Source organism: Meriones unguiculatus, chromosome 1, assembly GCF_030254825.1.
Source record: "Meriones unguiculatus strain TT.TT164.6M chromosome 1, Bangor_MerUng_6.1, whole genome shotgun sequence".
In the NCBI taxonomy this organism is placed as follows: Eukaryota; Metazoa; Chordata; class Mammalia; order Rodentia; family Muridae; genus Meriones; species Meriones unguiculatus.
The window spans coordinates 80,653,561-80,674,927 of record NC_083349.1 but is presented as its reverse complement, the minus strand read 5'-3'; the positions used below and the strand labels follow the sequence as shown (position 1 = coordinate 80,674,927).

Sequence of the window (21,367 nt, the reverse complement as noted above, 5' to 3'; positions counted from 1 at the left end):
TAGGTGACTCTAGGGCATGGGGTCATGACTGAAAGACCTGAGTGCAGCTTGTTCAGAGAGGATGCCCTGGGTACGAAGGTTGGAGACAGGCAGGGCGGCGGCCTAGAATACTCGTGAAAGCATTATTTCCTCCTTGCCGCAAGAGGGCGCTGTGCACAAGGCAGGCAGAGGAAGCAGTAAAGCAAGTCTACGTTGTGCGCGGACGCCTGCGTGTAGACAATCGCGCCGGGTTTGGCTCCCCTCTTTCTCCAGAGGCACGGGTTGGACCCACGGACCCGGCGTGATGGGTAACCCGGCCGGCGGAATGCCCGGGCAGTTCTGGCGGGGTGGGCGTCGCGGTGGCCCTCTTTTCTCGGTAGCCTTGTTAAAGCTGACGTGTCCTGATTTCTGAGAAACTAATAATTCCTCCCGACAGGCGGGAACTTGGATGTGCGGGATCGGGGCCTTGGGGGAGGCATGTGGAGTGTGGCTGCAATGCTGGGAGCGCTAGGAAGTGGTTGGCAGGCCGAGCTCTGGAGTGAACCTGCCTGAAGCTTAGCCTGACTCTGTCATCTCCAGTGGTTGGTACCGGAACCTCCTTGGCGCTGTCCTCCCTCCTGTCCCTGCTGCTGTTCGCTGGCATGCAGATATACAGCCGCCAGCTGGCCTCCACCGAGTGGCTGACAATTCAGGGGGGCCTGCTGGGCTCTGGCCTTTTCGTCTTCTCCCTGACTGTATCCTCCCCTCGCCAGGAAGTGGGGGATATGTTTGAACAGAAGTTGGGTTGGGGAGGGGGTAATGGGAGGCGAGGCCCTTGCATTTCTCCTACTTCCCAGAGGCGGGTTTGTGTCGCTTACCCTCCAGCCTTGGCTTGTTGCACTAGTTTTTCCTTAATTCCCTCAATCCAGGCCTTCAATAATCTGGAGAATCTGGTCTTTGGTAAAGGTTTCCAAGCAAAGATCTTCCCTGAGAGTAAGTGAAACTAAAGAGTTGATTGAACTCGTTTTTTAAACCTTCCGCAAGCATGGTGCTGAATTTCCTGGTACTTAGATGGCAAAGGAGAAAACTGTCTTGAGGACAGAAGATGCTTTTGGATTAAGCATTTTATCTGGCTCTTGACATCGGAGCTGGAAGAGAGGCACAAAAAGAAGAAAAAGGAAAATGTGGCTTCCTTCCAGGAAGGGTTCCAAGCAAACAGTCAAATCTGAACGGATGTTTGATAGGCATGTTTGAAAGCAAGACCATGTCCACTGAGGGATCATGATGTGAGTTTGAGCTAGCACTACTGACTTCTGCTTGAGGTGATTGTAAAATTTATAATCACTGGCATGTAACTGATAGCAGGCCCCCTGACGAATAGAGAAGGACTGTTAGAGCTCTCTCTTTGTTTCTCTTTTCCTCTTCTCTCCTCTCCTCTGAAGCCCAGACTGGCCTTGAACTTACTGTGTAGCCGAAGATGACTTTGAACCCTTGAACTGCTGATCCTCCTGTCCTGGGATTAGCACCACCTCATATAGTGTATGTGGCACTGAGTGTCGAACCCAGACTCCACCAGCGGAGCCGCATCTGCAGCCCTGATCAGTTTTTGTATGTAATAATCCTTGTAAATTGCTTCATATAGAGATCTGATGTTCTACTCATTTATAGAGAAGTAAGTTCATAAAGCAAAGTACGCATCAGGACCAAACCACCTGAGGAAAGTCATAAGCTCAGATGCTCACAGCAGCTGTCACCTTGTGAAAGACTCACCCAGGAACACCAAAGCCTGCCACATTTCCTCACCCTCCTCCAGGTTTTGCTGTCCTCACAGCCCTGTAGCAGGTTCCAGGACTTCCATCCAGCACTATCAGAACTTCTGACTTTTACCCTTTGTTCCATGTGTACTGTCTTTTATTTTCGGAATGAAATTGTTGAGGGACAAAATTCTTGTCTTTCAGCCAGGCAGTGGTAGCAAAGTCTCTTAATCCCAGTACTTGACTAAGTCTCTTAATCCCAGCCCAGTCTACAGAGTTTCAGGACAGCCAGGGTTACACTGTGAGGCCTATCTTAAAAACAGAAACAAAAAAACAGAACAACTTTCTTCCCTGCTGATTGCAGCTGGAAAAGTGGAGCTTCTTTGCCTTTCCATCTTGTCCCCCTGTCATTAGAGGTCTTAGTCCTCCGCCCTAAATAATGGGAACAAGCCTGTTCCTCAAACCCAAATGTTTATTTTATTTATTAACTTACTTTTGAGTCAGGATCTCACTATGTTGCCCAGGATGGCCTTAAACAATCCTCCTGCCTCAGCCTCCTGCCTAGCTTGCTGTATATGCATATACCACTATATTCAGCTTTCTTGTGTGTGGGGGGAGGTGGCAGAAGTTAAATGAGATGTGGAGCAAAGCTAGTAAAACAAAACAAACAAAACCCTATTTATATGTTACCTGTGTGTTCCAAACAATGTTAAGGCCATCTAAAGTCTGCTTTTATCAAGACATAACCTTTTGTTTGGTTTTATTGTTTTTCTAGATAGGGTTTCTCTGTGTAGCCTTGGCTATCCTAGAACTGGCTCTGTAGACCAGGCTGGCCTTAAACTCACAGCGATCTGCCTGCCTCTGCCCCAGATGCTGGGATTAGAGGCTTATGCCACTATGCCCAGGAGGACATACCTTTTAAGCAGCTTCCTCTTCAGGGCTCTAGATGATTGCTCCTGGTTCTCTATTTCTCTTTTGAACACCTGCTGACCCGCCTTGTTCTCACCTCCCCAGTTCTCCTCTGCTTGTTGTTGGCCCTCTTTGCATCTGGCCTCATCCACCGCGTCTGTGTCACCACTTGGTATGTATCTGACAGTTGGGCAAGGTACAGTGATGCCACACCAGATCCTCCTATGATGTTGCCAGTGTCTTCCCTCCCACCATGTACCTCCTCCTCTGTGTTCCCATTTTCATTCCCCTAGTTTCCCAATTGTGAACCTGAATTCTTTCCATGAAGCTGGTGTCTGCTCTGCTAGCAGCATGGTGTAATGACTTGTTTTCACCCTGTAGCTTCATCTTCTCCATGGTTGGTCTGTACTACATCAACAAGATATCCTCCACTCTGTACCAGGCAACAGCTCCAGTCCTCACGCCAGCCAAAGTCACTGGCAAGGGCAAGAAGAGAAATCAACCCTGAATGACAAATAAAGTGGATTCTTTGTAGTTCTGTCTGCAAGCTGTGATAAGTTGTATCCCTCATCTGCTGGGGCCTGAGCTTGGAAGTGCAAAAATGATCCACGGACCTGTGGGAAGAGAGGTTAAAGGTCAAGAGTGGAATACAGGAAGGGCTGCCTTTCAGAACCAGAGCAGAATTTATTATTGTTGTTAACTGTTGTGTATGTGTATGAATGTGTACATATATGTGGGTGCACATGTGCAGAGGCTACAAGAGTGTGGCAGGTACCCTGTATCATTCTCCAAAACCAGGAACGAGCTTGCAGTGAAAGTGGACCCCTTAAATTCTAGGTCATGGGGTTCCACCTGGTACTGTTACTCTGGCTCCCATCCTCAAAAGTGAACTTTTGTTCTTACCCTGAGCAAAAGAGCCTTTTGCAGCAAGGTCAAGGTGGGAGTCCCTACAAATGTCCATCTGTTCCACTCTAGCATGGACAAAGTGCCTGTGTGGATAAGGTCCTAGGTCAGTCATGAACCCTTGCCTCTGCTTTTGTGTTTTTTGTCTCCCCATCTTGTATCCAAGATATTAGGAAATTCATATTTTCTCAAGAGTATATTAAAGAACAGCCATCCCACAGTCTCAGCCAGTCTTGATGGAAATGAGGCAGGTGGCCCCCAGATCCTGTTCTGTACTGTCACCAGAAGCAGCTCTGTCCAGAGTGGTTGTACCTCCTCTCCTGGTGGATACCGTAGGCTTCAGGGAACACCCATGTTGGTCATTTCTGTATGCTCAGTAGTGCCCAATTATGGGAAGTAGGTTGGTAGGTTGGTTGAACGAAAGAACTTATCCTTCAGCCCTTCTAGAACAAAATTCTGCAGATTAGAGGCACCTAAAGGCTAGGGAATAAGGTTCAGTAAAGATGAATAAAAGAGTCAAAGGAGTTCTGGTATAGACGCCACACTGTGCCCTGTCATCGCCCCAGACAGAAAAGGAAGAATTCGCAGTTTACACAAAATGCCTGCAGAGGGCACTGTGAGTTCATCTATCCTGGACACTCAGGCAGAACTCTCCTGGCAGATTGGTCCTAAAGGGCAAGGGCTGCGCTAGTTCTTTGGAAGCCAACCTCGGGAACCCAAGGGGCCAGGCACCCTGCTGGGTGGGTAGAAGCTTGCATCCAATTCTTGGTCTGGGAGTAGGTCAGAGTTTCCAGTAGAGATCACAGTCTTCCTGAGGGTGGCCGTTCCAGGCTCCAGGCTCACCTAGTGAAGTTGCAGGAAAGTAAGAGAAGTCTGAGCCAGGCATGGTGGAGCATGTCTTTAATGCCAGCACTTGACGGAGGCAGAGGCATTAGAAGCCAGCCTGCTCTACAAGTCGAGTCCAGGACAACCAAGGCTACACAGAGAACCCTGTCTCAAGACAAAAAGAAGTGATATGTAGGGCCCTCTGAGGAATGGAGTGGGGTTGTCCTTAATAGCCCCCACCACCCCCCATCTATGGGAAGCTGGTTGGTTCTAGAGCTTACTGTCAGACTGACTTTCTCCCTAGCTGAAGTGGTAGCAGGGTAGGGTGCATATAGCCTGGGGATAAGGCCTCCTCAGTCCAGAGTCTTCTAGAAGGTTGGCTTGGGTGGAGCCAGGCAGATAGCATCACTAGGGGAGTGAGGGGAAGAGCAGAGGACAGGTGACTGAGCAGTGCTAAGGGATCTGGGCACATGCTACTACCTACTATGTAGAGCCAGGAGCAGCATGTCCCTTGGGGATAATGATCCATTACTCAGGAATTGGTGGGTTTACAGGGCAGATCGGCGCCAATAGCAGCTTTATACTCAGCCTATCTGTGTGTCTAGTTGTAGCCTATACACACCTGACCTTCTAATTAACCCTGGCAGGGATATCAAGGCCTCTAATCACAATCTTTACATAAAGGGGCCTGAGGATATGGTGGCTTGGCTTCCAAGACCTGAAGGTGAAAGAGGTGAAGGAACCTGGGACTCTGCTTCACCGGGAGGCAGTAGACCTGAGGGAGAGAGGAGCGCTCCCCTGGAGAACAGAGGGAGCCAGATGTTTCCTCCTGTTCACACACGTGGCGGTGACACCCGCAGGCACCCGCCGCCAACTCCGGAAACAGGAGTAAATAATACATGGGCGGAGTCAGTGTAGTCTGGCTGGAGGCGTATGGCCCCTGACCTGACTTGCTTCTTAGAGTCAAAGTTGGTACCACCCTCCAAGAAGGCAATGGGACATTGAGATTGAGGCAAGTAGGCAGAGCTGGTCTCCCTTTCCCGGGACAGGCACTAGCATGAAGAGCGCCTGGCATTTAGGGCATACCAGTAGGACAAGGCGGGACCTGGGGGCGCCCAGGGCAGGCAGGAGGGCTAGTCTGCGCCAGGCTTTGGCTCCAGCCCTTTCCGGCCCTTATTATCCTTGGTGAGAACCGGACACTGTTGTGTTCCCACTGGCCCCTGCCTCCACAGCTCTGCTCCCCAGGGCCTCGGGAAGGATGTTGGGAAACAAGAGAGGCCCAGAGACCCATAAGAAACAAGAGATGCTGAGAGACACAGAGACAGAAGCACAAGGGTAAGGGTTCAGTGAACTGCATACACTGAAATCTATTGTGAAATCACGCGTAGGGGGCTCTGTGGGAACCCCGGGAGAATGGAAAACTGGCAGCCCTGCCCTCTGGGGTGCTCTAGTCTGCTCTGCAGTTCTTGACTCGGGTTATAAATATGGCTACCTCCTAAGCAAACAATGGTCACAGCCCTAAGGCAGTCAGTGCACACAGCCCAGGTGTATTTCTTTGCCTCCTTTCCAGGGAAATGGAAGTTCCTGGGGGCTCAAGGGGCTAGAATCAGGATCTCACTCTCCAACCAACCCTTCCAGGATGGAAAGCCAGCTGTACATATGAGAGTTGTGCCCTAAATGCTATTTAGTGGAGTTCCTGCAGAGGCAAAGAGAGAATCCCTTAATGGCCACGGAGTTAGGCATTCTCCATACCTATAGCAAACAGCTTTAGACCAGCTACTGGTAGGGTAGACTTCAAAGGTTTCAAGACTTTCCCGTGGGCTATAGTGGGCAGCCACACCCAGCTAGCCTCTTCAGCACTGAGCCTGTACAGGGTGGGAATCCTGGGCCCACATGTCTCAGCAGCTCCTCCCCGGGACTCCTGCCAGCTGGGGAGAGATTCAGGTCCCTCTATCTATAGAGGTTCCGGCTGCACTAGGAGAAACCAGGCATGTGTCTACTTAACAAATATTTTTCTTGTATACGTAGAGTGTGTGTGGTGTGCACATGAGTATGCGTATTTATAAGTATGTGGATGGGAAGGTATGTACACAGAGGCCCAAAGCTGAAGTCTGGTGGTTTCCTCAGTTTCTCCCTGTTTATTTATTGAGGTGGAGTCTCACTGAGTCTGCAGATCACAGACCCAGCAAGTTAAGCTAACCAGCTTGCCCTGGCTATTCCTTGTCCCTGCCTTCTGGCTTTTAAGTGGGCTCTAGGGCTTAGAACTCCTGTCCTCACACAAGCCCTTTCTCCAGTCCCTAAACGAATAATTCTTAACACGCTGTTACAAGTGTGCTGGCTACACAATCATTACAGATTCATAGAAATTCCCAGAATAAGAAGCCAAGGTCCAATTTTATCCCTTCAAGGTCTGTGGTAATGGGCATACCAGCTTCATTGTGCTATTATGTGTTTTGTATATTTGAAAACTCAGAGAGATCCAGGCAGTGGTGGTGCAGGCAAAGAAAAGTTCGATCAGTTTTATGGCAAATCCCTTCTTTTTGTTTTACTAGAGTAACACTGTAGATTTAGCTGCACTGAGAGATGATACCAAAAATTTTCAGTTGGAAGCCCCTGGAAGCAATAAAGCCTACGCCCAGTGGCTTTCCTGAGCTAGGAGAGAGCCTCCAGGTTCCCTGAGCAGTTCTCACACCTCAAGAAAGCTGGAAAAGAAAAGCAGGGGCGCTCTCCTGTGCAAGAGGTGGAGCTCCATGCATGTGTGTGTGTATGTGTGCATGTTATATATATGTGTATATAGATTACATATGGTTTTTTGAGACAGGGTTTCTCTGTGCAGCCCTGGCTGTCCTGGACTCTCTTTGTAGACCATGCTGGCCTCAAACTCACAGAGATCAGCCTGCCTCTGTCGCCTCAGTGCTGGGATTACAGGTGTGTGTCGCCATGCCCTTTGTTGCTCCACTGTATATTTAGGGGAGTTGGAGAGCAAGAATACTTTCAGGTGCCATAGAGAAAAGCCGTACCCTGAGCACTGCCTCAAGCTGTTTCCAGGGATTTCTGGGACTGGGGTGTATGTATGCCCGTGCGAGGATGACAGAGGTGTGAGTGATAGAAGTAAGCATTGCAGAAACTCCACCCCTTCCAACCCTCTTCTAAGCTGTGCTCCCAGCCAGCTTTAGGTTTGTAGGCAGTGTGAGACAGTGGGGAAGAAATGCTTCTTGGCTTTGTTGTTGCTGTTTAATTTAATCTGTATGAGTTTTTCCCTGTGCATTTATGCACACCTAGTGTGCCTGGTGCCTGCAGAGGTCATAAGAGAACATTGAGTCTCCTGGAACAGATGGATGTGAGCCGCCATAGGGTGCTAGGAACCTAACTCAGATACTCTTAACCTGAGCTCTGCCACTTTTCTAGCCCCTGTTCTTTTTCTGATATAAAGTCTCAGATATTCCAGGCTGGCCTTGAGTTCCTTGCTTTGCCAAAGATTACCAATTTCTGATCCTCCTACTCAAATCTCCAGTGCTGGGACTGCAAGTGTGGGCCACCAAGCCTACCATTATTTGCCCTGGGTGTAGAACCCAGGGCCTACTGCACAGTAACAAGCAATCTACTCCCTGAACTACATCCTTAGCACCAGAGATGTGTCTCCAGTTAGACAGCTCTGAGGTAGAGTATGAACTCTGACATTGAGCAGGCCTGTTACAGGCACAAACTAAGTGACTTCCTTACACGTCAGACTCCTTGACCATAAAATGACCTGACTACCTTAGATTATAATGCTAAAGATTTTAATTAAGTCTGTGGGAAGCCCTGTATTTGAGGTGTTTATTTCGTTCCTTTCCTTCTTCCTTTCTTTTTTTCTTTTCTTTTTGTTTTTGTTTTTTTCAAGACAGGGCATCTCTGTTCAGCCCCGGGTGTCCTGGAACTAGCTCTGTAGATTAGGCTGGCCTCAAACTTAGAGATCTGCCTAGCTCTGCCTTTCAAGTGCTGGGATTAAAAGGCATGTACCACCACACTTGGGGAGGCAGAGGCAGGAGGATCTTTTTGAGTTCAAGGCCGGCCTGGTCTGGTCTACAAAGCAAGTCCAGGACAGTCAAGGCTATACAGGAAAACCCTGTCTCAAAAAGAAAAGGAAAAAAAAATACAGATCGAGAGAGAGAGAGAGAGAGAGAGAGAGGAAAAAGACATGAGCCCCCAGGCCCAGCAGAGAAATGTTTGTTTCTTATATGATAACAACACACCATTTAGCAGTGAGTTAAATCCAGCCCTGGAATTATATTTTGGATGAGATCAATTTCCCTTAAAAGGGGGAGGGGGAAGCAAGGCTAAGCCATATAAGTGAACTCTAGGTTTTAATGAACAATGCTGCCTCAAGAATAAGATGGGAGAACAATCAAGGATGATTCCTGACAACAAAAACCATGCATTTACACATGTACACCACACATACAAGCAAACATGCACACACACACACACACACACACACACACACACATGAAAATAGAAAAAGAAAAAAATAAAGTGGGACCAGGGGTGTAGCTCAGTGGCAGAACACCTACCTAGCACACAAGAAGTCCTGAGCTCAACCTCAGATTGAAAAAGAAAATTAGGGGACTAGAGAGATGGCTCAATGGTTAAGAGCACTGACTGTTCTTCCAAAGGACCTGGGTTCAGTTCCCAGCACCCACATGGCAGCTCACAATTGTCTGTAACTCCAGTTCCAAGAGATCTAACACCCTCACAAACACATACAAGTAGGCAGAATATCAATGTACATAAAATAAAAAAGTAAATAAAGTAATTTTAAAAAAATTAGACTGGTAGATTTTTTGAGTAAAGCAGATTACTGTTGTGTGTGACCTTCATCAAAACATCTGAAGATCAGATTATTAGAATGAGGGAGAAGTAAGCAGTGCACAGCCTTCCTGCTTGAACTGAAATCCTGGATCTTTCCCAGGGCTCCAGCCTACTGACCCACCCTTCAGGCTTTGAACAAGGCTGATTCCCTAACTTCTGAGCCAGTTCTTTAAACATCAGTCTCTCAGTTCCTTTCTCTGTGTCCCTGGTCCTGTTTTGTGGGAGAACCCTGACTCATACACTGTTATCACAAAAGGAAGGAAAGGCTAGAGTGACTGCAAGGCACTGCAGTCTTGGGACTGGCAGGGCAGCATACTGTCAGCATTTGCGGTTCCAGTGCTGAGGGCTCCCGCCCCCCAGCTTACACAGTTTTTTGTTTTTTGTTTTTTTCCTGCATTTATTTCTTTGTGTGTACTGTGGCATGCCTGTGGAGAATAGAGGACTAACTGTGGGAATCAGCTCTCTCCTTCACCATGTGGGTCCCAGGGATAGAACTCAGGCTTAGGGCAAGCACCTTTACTTAGCCGTCTCACCAGCCCTTTCCCAGCTTTCCTGAAAAAGCTTTCTTGCTTAATGCTTGCTTTCTGGCCCAAGATGGCCTCAGACATGTGGCAATCCAGTATCCTAAGCCTCCTATGTGATGGATATACAGCAGTTCACCTGGCTTCTTACTACTTGATATAATACATATTTGATTCCTTTTTATCTCTGTCCTGCCACTATCCACTTAGCTGATTGAAGGGGATTTTTCTGCTTACTAGGTAAGTCCTCAGTAATATTTTCTTTTTTGCAAAAGTGAGGGTTCAAACCCAGAACATACTGAGCCAGTGCCCCATTCCTGGTCTGTCCTTCTAGTAAAAGCCGTTTGTTTATTTATTGTTTTTACAGCAGAGTCTGACTGTGTTGTCTAGGCTGGTCTTAAGCTCATCCTAGCCTCTTGCTTCAGCTTCCCAAGTATCTGAGAACTAAGTGACACCATTGTACCCAGCTAACAATTGTTTGTAAAAGGCAGACAAGCACAAAAGAAACCAGGAATGTTAAACAGGAAGGACCATCTCCTCAATGGAGGAGATGTATGCCTGCTTTCCACACAGAAGGCTGGTAGTAGATATAGTTAATAGCCTGGCCAAATCCCTCAGACTATCCCAGTCTCTCCCTCCCTACACTTTTATCTTTATCTTTGTTTCTCAGTTAATAGAAACCATCCTTAGGAGAGATGTCATGTGTTTTATAGCTTGGTGACCTCCATGCTGTCTGTGTGACAGAAACTACACCAGATTCTCCCCTGGGCAGCTATCAAGCCCATCTATATGGAAGAGGTCACATATACTTTGCAAAAGAGTTTCAATGTAGTCACACCTTAAGCTTTATTGTGCACAATTGTTACCAGAAAACTTTTTCCCAAAATTGTACTCTATTTAAATATGTCTAAGATAAAATGCCCTGTGTCAGACTCTAGAAGTTTGAACCAGAACCGGCTAAGTCTGTATTGAATCTGATTTCCTTCCTGCCTCAGACAGATCATTACTCTGCTGGAAGTGACATGCATAGAGACCCCCCAAGGTGTTTGTTGACAGGACAATCAGGACAGCTACCGCACACCATGGCACACTGGGGCTCTTTGTTGAAGCTCAGCTTCTGCTTTGAGTCAGTTTGAAAACAATGAACTCAGGTGAGCCAGGTGCTTCTGCCAACTGCCCAGGTCTGTGTGTGGGTCCTCTCTTCCTAAAGCTATCATCTTGTCCTGTCTGGATGGTTTAGGTTATCCTGTCTGGAAGAGTTGACTCACCTGAGCTCATTCCCAGTCAGTGTGACATCTCTGAGCCGTCTTTTCCCTGTAAAGCCTGTCTGTAATCTTCCCAGTATGTGTTGATTATACGTATGACTGTTCTGTTACCCCTAGGAAACTGTGGGCAGAAATGGATACAGTCTGACTACCTGGAGCCCTCCTGAAGGACCCAGTAATCTTGCCACCTGTGGGTACCTGTGTGCAGGTCATAGGGTGAGCCCTTCCCTTCAACACAGACAGATTCAGCCCTCAAGCTCCTGGTGACCGACCTGGGCCTGGCCTATGCTAAGGAGCTCTCTACCCTTTCCACCACTGAGCTCTATGCCTAAGCCCCAACTACAAATACCTTTATTTGTTTTTATGTCTGTGCTTTGCCTGCCTGTATACACAGGCACTGTGTGTGTACCTAGTGCCTGCAGAGAACAAAAATGGGCACCAGATACCCTGGAGTGATAGATGGTTGTGAGCCACTATGCAGGTGCTGGGAACTAAACCCGGGTCCTCTGCAAGAGCAGTAAGTGCATTTGACCCCTGAGCCAAGGATCCATCTCCAGGAGTACTGCAAAACAATTGTTTTTAAAGATCTATTTATGTTAGCTAGGCTTAGTGGCACATACCTGTAATCTCAGCACTCTGGGAGGCAGAGGCAGGTGCATCCCGTGTGTTCAAGGCCAGCCTGATATACAAAGTGATACCAAGGCATCCACGGTTACACAGGGAAACCCTCTCTTGAAAAACAGAAAACAACAAAACAAAAAGATCTATTTTTATTAAGCCAGGTATGGTGGTGCACACTTTTAATCCTAGCACCCAATGAGTTTGGCCAGTCTGGTCTACATAGAGAACTCCAAGATAACAAGCACTATTTAGAGAAACCTCTTCTCCAAAAAACAGTAAAAAAATTACTTTTATTAATGTGTGGTACACAGATGTCTGTGGAGACCAGAAAAGGGTTGTAGATCCTGTGGGCTAGAGTTATAAGCAGTTCTGAGCTGGCTGATTTGAGCGCTGGGAACTGAATTCAGGTCCTCTGAAAGAACAGTGTATGCTCTTAATCTCTGAGCCTTCTCTTCAGCCCCCCATACAACACAGGTACTTTTCAGGGTTGCTAATCACCTGTCTGCGGCCAGTTTTCCCAGCCTTGTCTCCTGCCTTTTCCACCCCAGGAAGCATTTTTGTCTTGGAGACAGACACAAAGAATTACTCCGCATGAACTGTCACACCTGCACGCCTTTGTTCAGGCTGCTCCTCAGCTGTGTATGCTGCACAGCCCTCAACCTGCACAGCTCTTACTCATCTTTCCAGTCAGATGAGGTTCCTGGGCCTCCATGAGGGCTTCCTCCTAGGCAACCCAGCCTTCCTTCTCTGTGATCTGGTTAGTAGTGCCCATTATTCACTCTTCAGTGTCTAGGATAAGGAGCACTCAGGTTTAGAATATGCCCTTCTAAGCTAGAGAGGTAGAAAGTGCCAACAACCATGTGCTTAGCATGTGCAGAAGTAACTTCCCTCAGACAGTTTTGAATGATACAAGGTAGGGGAGAGAGTATTTAGCAGATATGTTTACTATGTCCACGGATATTTTATCTGTAGAATGTCTGTATTCAATGGCTATGCCTGGTGCCCTAAGAAGCCAGAACATGTCAGATCCCCTGGAACTGTAGTTACAGATGGTTGTGAGCCATGTGTGAGTGTCTGAGTGTTTTAATTTCAGGTCATCTGAAAGGGCAGTATATGCTGTGTGTGTGTGTGTGTGTGTTTTGAGACAGGGTTCTCTGTGTAGCCTTGCCCTTCCTGGACTCTGTAGACCAGGCTGTTCTGGAACTCACAGAGACCCACCTGCCTCTGCCTCCAAGAGTGTGCGGTATTTGCTCTTAACCGCTGAGCTATCTAGTTGTTGTTATTCTTCTTTTTCTTCTTTTGGTTTTTCAAGACAGGGTTTTCCTCTATAGTCCTGGAACTAGCTCTGCAGAGGAGGCTGGCCTTGAACTCACAGAGATCTGCTTGCCTCTGCCTCCCAGTGCTGGGATTAAAGGTGTGTGTAACCACTACTCAGCTCACATAGCTATCCTTAACAAGAATTACTAACTCCTGTTGCATGCCTCTGGATGACTCTTTTTTTTTTTTTTTTCACCTAGTCTGTAGTACAGGCTGGCCTTGACTTCATCACAACCCTTGCTTCAGCTTCTCAAATGCTGAAGTTACAAGCCTGAGTCACCACAACTGGCTACTGTGTTAACTTAAAAATGTACTAGATAAAAGGGACCTGTGTTGGCTCAGGGCACCCCAAGACAAGGTTTTCAGCACAAAGGAGATTTATTTGAGCAGAGGGACGAAGGGCAGGGAATAAGAGAGACAAAGACGTGATAAAGGAAAAGGGAGAAGGGAGAAGGGAACAACAGAGAGGGGGAAGGGCTGTTTGTCCCTGGAAACAAAGGACTGCCTGTGGACTGAGAAGAGACAGACATGGCCAATAGGCAAATGGTGGTTTATAAAGGTAAAAGGGGAAACCCTTTTAGGGTGTTAGGATGAGGTGTTTAATTTTTGTTTTGTTGTTGTTTTGTTTTGTTTTTTTTTGAGACAGGGTTTCTCTATGTAACCCTGGCTGTACCGGACTCCGTTTGTAGACCAGGCTGGCCTTGAACTCACAGAGATACACCTGCCTCTGCTTCCCTAAGTGCTGGGACTAAAGGCGTGCACAACCCACTCAGCTCATACTAAGTTCTTTTTTAATTTTAATTTTATTTATGTATATATATTCAGACTAACCTCAGATTCATTATGTAACTAAGGATGACCTTGAATTTGTGATCCTCTTGCTTCCTTCTTTCAAGTGCTGGGATTACAAGCATGTACCAGCATACCCAGTTTATAATTTTTTCCCTTCTTATTCTGTTCTATTGAGTTGGTGAAGGAGATGGACAACTCTGGAGTCAGATTGTCTGGGTTTCATTTTCATGTGCATAACAGGGAAAATAATAGAGTGTGTTTCATATGGCTATTGTGATGACTAGATGAGCTAAGGACATTAAGCACTCTGCATTGTATTTAGCACTTAGCAATGATCTCTATCTGCCCATTCCTGTGCCGACCAAATAAAACAGGAAGCTCGCTCAGAATGTAGTTTGGAGTTAGATAGCATAGTAGGGCCTCTTCCATCAGGCTTGGTGGGGCACACCTGTGATCCCAGCACTCAGGGAGGCAGAGGCAGGTGGATCTCTGTGAGTTAGAGGCCAGCCTGGTCTACGAAGTGAGTCCAGGACAGCCAAGGCTACACACAGAAACCCTGTCTTGAAAAAAAAAAAGTAGTGTCCCTTCTTATTTCGTGAACTTGGGCAAACTTAGCTTTTTATGTGTCTCAGTGTTTTCATTCATATATGAAGATACAAAAAATACCTACTGTGTGGAGGGAGGAACGAGTGGTAAATAGGATTAGAATACATTCCATGAATTTCTCCAAAATTAATAAAAATTTTAATTAAAAACTTCCTATTAGCCAGGCATAGTGGTGCACTTGGGAGGCAGAGGCAGGTGGATCTCTATGAGTTTGAGGCCAACCTGGTCTACCAATTAAGTCCAAGACAGCCAGGGCTAGGCAACAACAGAGAAACCCTGTATCAAAAAACAAAAACAAACAAAAAGTAATAATAATAATAAAATAAAAATATATTAAAAACTTTCTCCTGAAGGGACTGGAGTGGTTAAGTGCCTGCTGCCCTTGCAAAGGATCTGAGCTTGGTTCCTGGCACAAGTGCCAGGCAACTCTAGGGGATCCAAAACCCTACTGCAGCATGCTGTGACTATAGTGTCACACAGGCCAATGTGCACAAAAGCCCCTTCAGTGAGTAGTCATTTTTCTGGTGATGATCATTATTAAATTCTTTTTTTTTTTTTTTTTTTTTTTTTTTTTTTTGCTTTTAAGGGGATTTTTTTTGAAGGGATAAAGTGGGGAGGTTGAAAAAGATGCTAAGCACCAAGGCACTGATCCTTTCTCCGGTTCTGCTCTGTGCTGCCTCAGAGGTCTAGCCAGGCCTGGGTCTGCCTCCTTCCTGAGGAGAGCTGGCCCGCCTTCTGCCAGCCTTGCTTTTCCTACTGTGGGCTGACATGACCATGGGGCAGCCAATATGCAAGACAGCATTTGGGTGTGGACAAGACCATGAGGGTTAGAAGCACCCTGGGCATCCACATTCATGACATAGGAATTGGGCTCTACACCAGGAGCTGCTTAGAGCTCTGCACCAAGCTCTGCTTCTTGTCTTTCCTCTTCTGCAGGGGGGTGAGGGAAAGCCTTTGTGTCGGACATGCTGCTTCTAAGATTTTCCTCTTTATTTCTAAATAAGTATTTTTTTTTCCTTGTTTCCAGTTTTCTTGATTATTTTTTGGTAATGTTTGGGGATTGAAACCAGAACTTTGTGCCTATTGGCACTGTCTCTTAGTAGACTTGATGCCATAGAACAAAGATTTAGTTGTCACTAATCCTCATTTTCCTAATATACTTTCTTATCTTACTTTTTTGTTTGTTTGTTTTATTTTTCAAGACAGGGGTTCTCTGTGTAGCCCTGGCTGTCATGGAACTCACTCTGTACACCAGGCTGGCCTTCAACTTCTAGAGATCTGCCTGCCTGTGCCTCCAGAGTGCTGGGATCAAAGGTGTGCACTACCACCCAGCTTCAGTCTACCATTATCTTCACTTTGTAATTTCCAAGTGGACCCTCAATCCACTTAGACCAGACTTTTTTTTTTTTCTTTCTTTCTTTTTAAATCAGGGTCTTCCTTCTGTAGCTCATATTGGCCTTGAACTCGGAGCAATCCTGCCTTTTGAGAACTGGGATTATAGCTATGCACTATATCCCCTGGCTTAGTGAGGACTTCTCGAGTCCTCATTTACTTTTTATTTTCTCCCAACAGAATTGCTTCAAGCTGGGTTTGGTAACACATGCCTTTAATCCTAGCACTTGGAGAGAGGGCAGTTTTCAGCTACATATCATACTCTAGGCCAGCCTGGAGTACATTAGACTCTGTCCTCAAACAGAACAAAAACCAGTTTGGAAACGTAGCTCAGCAGTTAAGTGCACTTGCTGCTCTTCCAGAGGATCTGAGTTTGGTGTCTATTGCCAGCGTCAGGGAGCTCACAACCACCTCTAGCTCCAGCTCCTGGGGATGTGATCTCTTCTGACCTCTGCAAGCACCAAATGTACACAGCACACACTCATGCATATGTGTGCATATGCACACATAAATAAAAAAATTAAACCCAATCAAAACAAAGACCCCTCTTGTTAAATTGGAACTCTGCCTAAAGCCAACTAACCCTTTATCATATTCTGCAATGGTCCTCTTTTCTTTTGTTGTATTTACCTGAAATCACAGGTATGTGCCATTCTTACCATGACCAACCAGCTTATTTCACACAGGGTCTCAAACTGAGCTTCAACGTTATCGTGAGTACTTAGTAAAATCCTATTTCAAAGTAAAAAGGGCTCAGTGGTGGAGAACTTGCCTAGCAGGTATGAGCAGCTTGTTCATCTTTAGTGTTTGGTGGGCGTTTTGGAAGAATGCTTGAATGAGTGGGGTTTCTGCGCTGGAGAACTGAGTTTAAGGGGGGAATATATTGTGTTTACACAGCATTCTGCCTGCACACCAGATCTTATTATAGATGGTTACAGATGGTTATGAGCCACCATGTGGTTGCTGGGAATTGAACTCGGGACTTTCGGAAGAACAGCGAGTGTTCTTACCCTCTGAGCCATCTTCCCAGCCCTTGTATTTTCATCTTAATGCAAGATTTAGGCATATATTCAGACTTTTCACAGGTCCCAGATGTCTAAATGTGGGTCCCCCAAAACACAGCGCAAAAACTCCTGGACTCAGCCTGCGATTTTCGAACAGCGCTGTGTAGGCTGCGTAACACTCTGCCTTTGAACGCGGCCGGAAGTTCTCCAGGCATTGTCCAGAGAACTACAGTTCCCAGAAGGCAGTGCGGAGGAAGGCGGTAGTAGAAGAGGACTTCCGGACGCCGATGCTGGCCTTGTCAGCGCCACACGTAGAGGTACGCTTGGGTGTCGGGCAGAGTGGAAAGGTGGAAAAGGGTGGCTGTGACTAGGTTGAATGTCAGATGCAGATAATGGTAGAAAGGATCCCTAGCTTTGATTTCTCTCCCTGCAGCAAACATGACGAAGTTAACCCAATGGCTTTGGGGAGTGGCGCTCCTGGGCTCTACCTGGGCTGTCCTGACCATGGGAGCTCTGGGCCTGGAGCTGCCTTCCCCCTGCCGGGAGGTCCTGTGGCCACTGCCTGCCTACCTGCTGGTGTCCGCGGGGTGCTATGCCCTGGGCACTGTGGGCTATCGCGTGGCCACATTTCACGATTGCGAGGATGCCGCCCGAGAGCTACAGAGCCAGATCCTGGAGGCCCGATCAGATTTAGCCCGCCGGGGGCTGCGCTTCTGACACCTTCACCCATTCCAATCTGGACATCCTTCCTCATTCCCCATTAAAGTGCAGTTTTATTTTCTAACCTTGTTTAGTTTTGAATATGGAGGGTAGGTATTGGAGATCTCTATATACCAGAGGTCAAGAAGTGAGAGGCAGGAAAGCCACCTTTAGCGTTGCATTTTGGTGTTCTGTCCCCTTCTCAAGACTTTTTTTTTCTTGTTTTTTAATAGGATCGCAATATCCTATTACTGGTCTCAAAGCCAGCCATGTGGTTGAGGATTATCTTGATTTTCAATCTCTCAAATTCTCTAATTACAGACTTAAACCACTATGACTAGTTTAATGTGGTGCTGGGGCTTGAACCTACTGGGCAAACTTTTAAGCCCTCAACTGAGCCTGTTTTGTTTATTTGTTTAGACAGTTTTCCTAAGTAGTCCAACCTGACCTACAACTTGCCCAGGCCATTCTCAATCTATGATCCTCCTGCTTCAACCTTTTTGTTTGTTTTGAGACAGCCTTGGCTGTCCTGGATTCACGTTGTAGACCAGGCTGGCCTCAAACTCATAGAGATTCACCCGCCTCTGCCTCCCTGAATGCTGGGCTTTCAGGCTTCTTAACACAAGGCTGGGCAGGAAGCATGTATACCTAACTTCCATCCTTTATAACTTAAAAGTTTTTGTTTGTTTTTCTTTTTTAAAGGTCCTCATTTTTTAATTTATTTTTATTTTTATTATTAGTTACATTTTATTAACTCTGTATTATCCCAGCTGTATCTCCCTCCCAATCCTACCCTCCCCCCATCTCCTCCCTGCCCCTTTCCAAGTCCACTGATTGGGGAGGACCTCCTCCCTTTCATCTGACCCTGTTTTATCAGGTATCTTCAGGACTGGCTGCAAAGTCCTCCTCTGTGGGGGGAGGTCAACCTCATGTGTCTTTCTAACTTCTAGTTCTTTCAGATACCTTTGCTGAGCCAATGCTACAGGCTCAGATACTAGACCTATCATCTTTCAAATCAGGCAGGTTGAGAATGCTGAAGAAAGCACAGCCTTGCAGGCAGGGGTGGGGAAACAGTTTATTTTAAGGCACATTCTACAGATACCACCCACCCCAGCCTCCAAAATGAGAAAAGATAATCTCTTTAGAAAACTGTGATTCCATCCCATAGGTCCCTCCTGACCTAAGTAAAAACCTTTGATCCCTCTTATTTCCAAAGTCAACTTCTCACAACCTATTGCGTCCATGAAATTGGTCACGAAGACCAGCAGAAACAGGAGCTCTGTTTGGTATCAGGCTGGCACTAAGGTGCCTGTGGTCATGTTTGTAGAAGGCGGTATTTCCTGTCATGCTCTGGGGAGTACTTGCAGAAAAGCCCAAGGCGGATGAAGCTGGTAAGGATCCCTGGAAGGTTGGGCACCTGCAATCAAAAAGCTGCTGTAAAGACAGGAACTAGTTTCTACTTTGTAAACAAGTTGTCCCATCCAGAATCTGCTCACCATGATGTATGGGTCTCTGAGTCGAAACCCATAGAGGGACCAGGAGGCAGAGGAAAGGAGGGTGGCGATGGTGAGTGAGAAGGAGAGACGCTGGGTTGATTTAGTCTGAATGATCTTGGCCTGTGGCAAAAATACTGGTGGTTCAGGTTCATAATACGTTCCTGAACTCTTGCTAGAGAATTCCCTCGAGAAAAAAACGGAAACCCCTCTGATCTGCCACCCAGCCCTTTCCGGCATCCCACTTGTCCATGTAACTCTTTCCAAGTGCTGACTCCAGCCCCACCAGAGTACTAGCCATCCCTAGCTCAGGAAGTCTAACCCTTATCTGTTAGCCAACCCCACTCACCAGGTCAGCCAGTGGGGAGACGTACATGCTGATAGTAAAGACACTGCAGAAGATGCCTAGCTGCTGAAGCCGGGCCTCAAGGTCTGGCACCAGAAGCCAAAAGTATCCATAACCCAGGAGAAGGACACTCAGCAGGGTTCCAGTCTGGAGGAGCGCCGCGTGCTGCAGGGAAGAGGTGCCTTACTTGCATATGTACCAGAACACTGATTTCTCTGCTGGAATTGCTTCATCCTGACCCTATCCATGCTCTAGTGGGGAAATCAACGTTTTATCCCAGCCTTCATGTAATTTTCTGTCAGTTACTTGAAGGAAGTCTCATCCACACAACATTGGAGGTCTCCAAGGAAAGGGAAAATATCTTCTTTTTCTCCGTCCCCTTTCACGTGAGCTTACATATACACTGTAAGAGGCTAATAAATGTGTGATTGAGAGGGAAAGCAGAGCTAAGAGCCATTCTTATCCACTGGACCTGATCCTGATCCTGACCCTACAGGAACTACCAGAGACAGCATAGCATAGTCCTCTCCCAGCTTGTTGCAGAGCACAGGGTAGCACCCCACTGGGCTACATAAGCCACCAGCCTGTGAGCACGGGGAGGGTGGGTGGCTGTGTGTTTATTCTGTAGGCTTGGCTTCATGGAAAGGAGAACCAGAAGGGCCTTCTGGGAAAAGGTAGTAGTGCCATTCTTCTAGTTTTCCAGGAAGTAAAATAGCATATGCTCTGCTAAGATGGCAGGGCGTGCAGCAGAGGTGGGTGCAAGGGAGGGCCTCTACCTTCTGAGGACTGTAGTGCAGATATGCCAGGATGTAAAGAGTCTGAAGCACAGCACCCACGGCATTGACAATGATGAGGGTCACATCTCCCTTCAACACTCCATAACTCAGCCAGCCCAGGTTGCTGCGAGGGGAGGAGGATTATGGTCCAAGGGGCTGAGTGTTGCAGTGGGTCCCCAGGGAGCTCTTATACCTCCCTCAGCCTTTCCCACCACAGCCCAACAACATTCTCACTTGACATCCGTGGTGAGAAAAGGCAGGAACTGGATGCTGTCCACACTCCGTGTCGTCTGCATGTGCCTGAGGTCCGAGCTGGAAGGGACCCAAAGGGAATTGTTAGGAATGGGTAGAAGATTCCTCAGTGCTTGTCACCCACCCTGAAGGACAAGCAGATCTCCTCCCTCAGACTTAGCGGCCAGCTTCGCCTAACACCCCAGATCGCCCAGCCCGATTCCACTTTCATTCTGGGTTCCAGATGCAGCCAGGAATTGTAGCCACGTCTCTTGACCACTTTCCTTTCTTGACTTCCTGGTCCTGCCCCAGCCCAGTTTATCCGCGCTCTCACAGGCCAGTGGAGAACATGCCCAGGGTGAAGAGCACGCAGGCACTGGAAAGGAAAGAGTCTGCTGCGCCGCCAGCCTCCATCCCTCCGGCATCAGTTTTGCGACCAGTGTTGCGCGCCCCGGGCTCCGGCTTCAGCTGAAGACAGCGAAGCCCCGCCCCTCCCGGCGGAACAGCGCCGGAACCCGCCCTCGACGGAACTGCACCGGAACTGGGGTCCATGCCATATCAGCTCTGCGTACTGGGCGGGTGCTTCGACGTAATGTGACGGTCTGGGTCCTGATCTTGCTCTTCAGATTGCGTTTAGTGGTTTTAGTAGGGACCGTGCATTTTTCTCCCACCCAGTCCCTGCTCATAACTCCGAGCACCCCTTGGATCATCTAGACCACTAGCCTCAACTTCTGTGTTCTTATATGTCCTTGTGTGTTAGAACCCAAGCCCCAAATTTAGTCTCACCCAGTCTTCAACGAGCCTCCTATTCAGTGTTCCATTATCAGAACCTTGGTCACCCCAGCTTTGGGAGGTTTTCCCTGGGAGTTATTGTCAGACACCTGAAGAGCAGGGATTGGCATCTTCCTCCAGATGCCCTCCTCTACACTACCGACTTTATCCGTGGGCAACCCTAGCCCTGGCCCCCTGTTCTAACATACTCGCTGCTGGGAACTTTCCTCTCCCAGCCTCCCACGCAACTCTGCTGGTGGGGCTGCGCATATGCTGGCATCCAGCTCCCTGACTCACCCAGACAGCATGAGTACCTGGCTGGTATGCCAAAGC

General features: G+C 47.5%; 3 protein-coding genes across 7 annotated transcripts; 2 read left to right on the top strand and 1 right to left on the bottom strand.

The window, feature by feature from the left end:
- The first annotated feature begins 133 nt into the window (after positions 1–133).
- Krtcap2 (keratinocyte associated protein 2) lies at positions 134–3,155 on the top strand. Of its 2 annotated transcripts, none has more exons than XM_021631631.2 (5): positions 134–287; positions 559–713; positions 888–951; positions 2,727–2,793; positions 3,003–3,155. In XM_021631631.2, exons 1-5 carry the CDS (start codon positions 284–286, stop codon positions 3,127–3,129), a joined length of 417 nt encoding a protein of 138 aa, XP_021487306.2. In that variant the 5' UTR covers positions 134–283; the 3' UTR covers positions 3,130–3,155. The 2 variants fall into 2 exon arrangements, with proteins under 2 accessions (XP_021487306.2, XP_060248483.1); XM_060392500.1 differs by having other exon boundaries at positions 190–326.
- Positions 3,156–16,876: 13,721 nt separating this feature from the next.
- Positions 16,877–17,502, top strand: Dpm3 (dolichyl-phosphate mannosyltransferase subunit 3, regulatory). Its single transcript, XM_021632073.2, has 2 exons — positions 16,877–17,035; positions 17,152–17,502. The coding sequence occupies exon 2, from the start codon at positions 17,157–17,159 to the stop codon at positions 17,433–17,435; it is 279 nt and encodes a 92-aa protein (XP_021487748.1). The 5' UTR covers positions 16,877–17,035; positions 17,152–17,156; the 3' UTR covers positions 17,436–17,502.
- Positions 17,503–18,474: 972 nt separating this feature from the next.
- On the bottom strand, positions 18,475–20,772 carry Slc50a1 (solute carrier family 50 member 1). 4 transcript variants are annotated; one of them, XM_060392411.1, is made up of 6 exons: positions 20,598–20,772; positions 20,267–20,344; positions 20,033–20,156; positions 19,285–19,421; positions 18,914–19,033; positions 18,475–18,834 (listed from the first exon to the last, which is right to left on the bottom strand). In XM_060392411.1, the coding sequence occupies exons 1-6, from the start codon at positions 20,675–20,677 to the stop codon at positions 18,642–18,644; spliced, it is 732 nt and encodes a 243-aa protein (XP_060248394.1). In that variant the 5' UTR covers positions 20,678–20,772; the 3' UTR covers positions 18,475–18,641. The 4 variants fall into 4 exon arrangements, with proteins under 4 accessions (XP_060248394.1, XP_021500317.1, XP_060248413.1 ...); XM_021644642.2 differs by having other exon boundaries at positions 19,260–19,421; positions 20,598–20,765; XM_060392430.1 differs by lacking the exon at positions 20,033–20,156 and having other exon boundaries at positions 20,617–20,766.
- Positions 20,773–21,367: the final 595 nt, after the last annotated feature.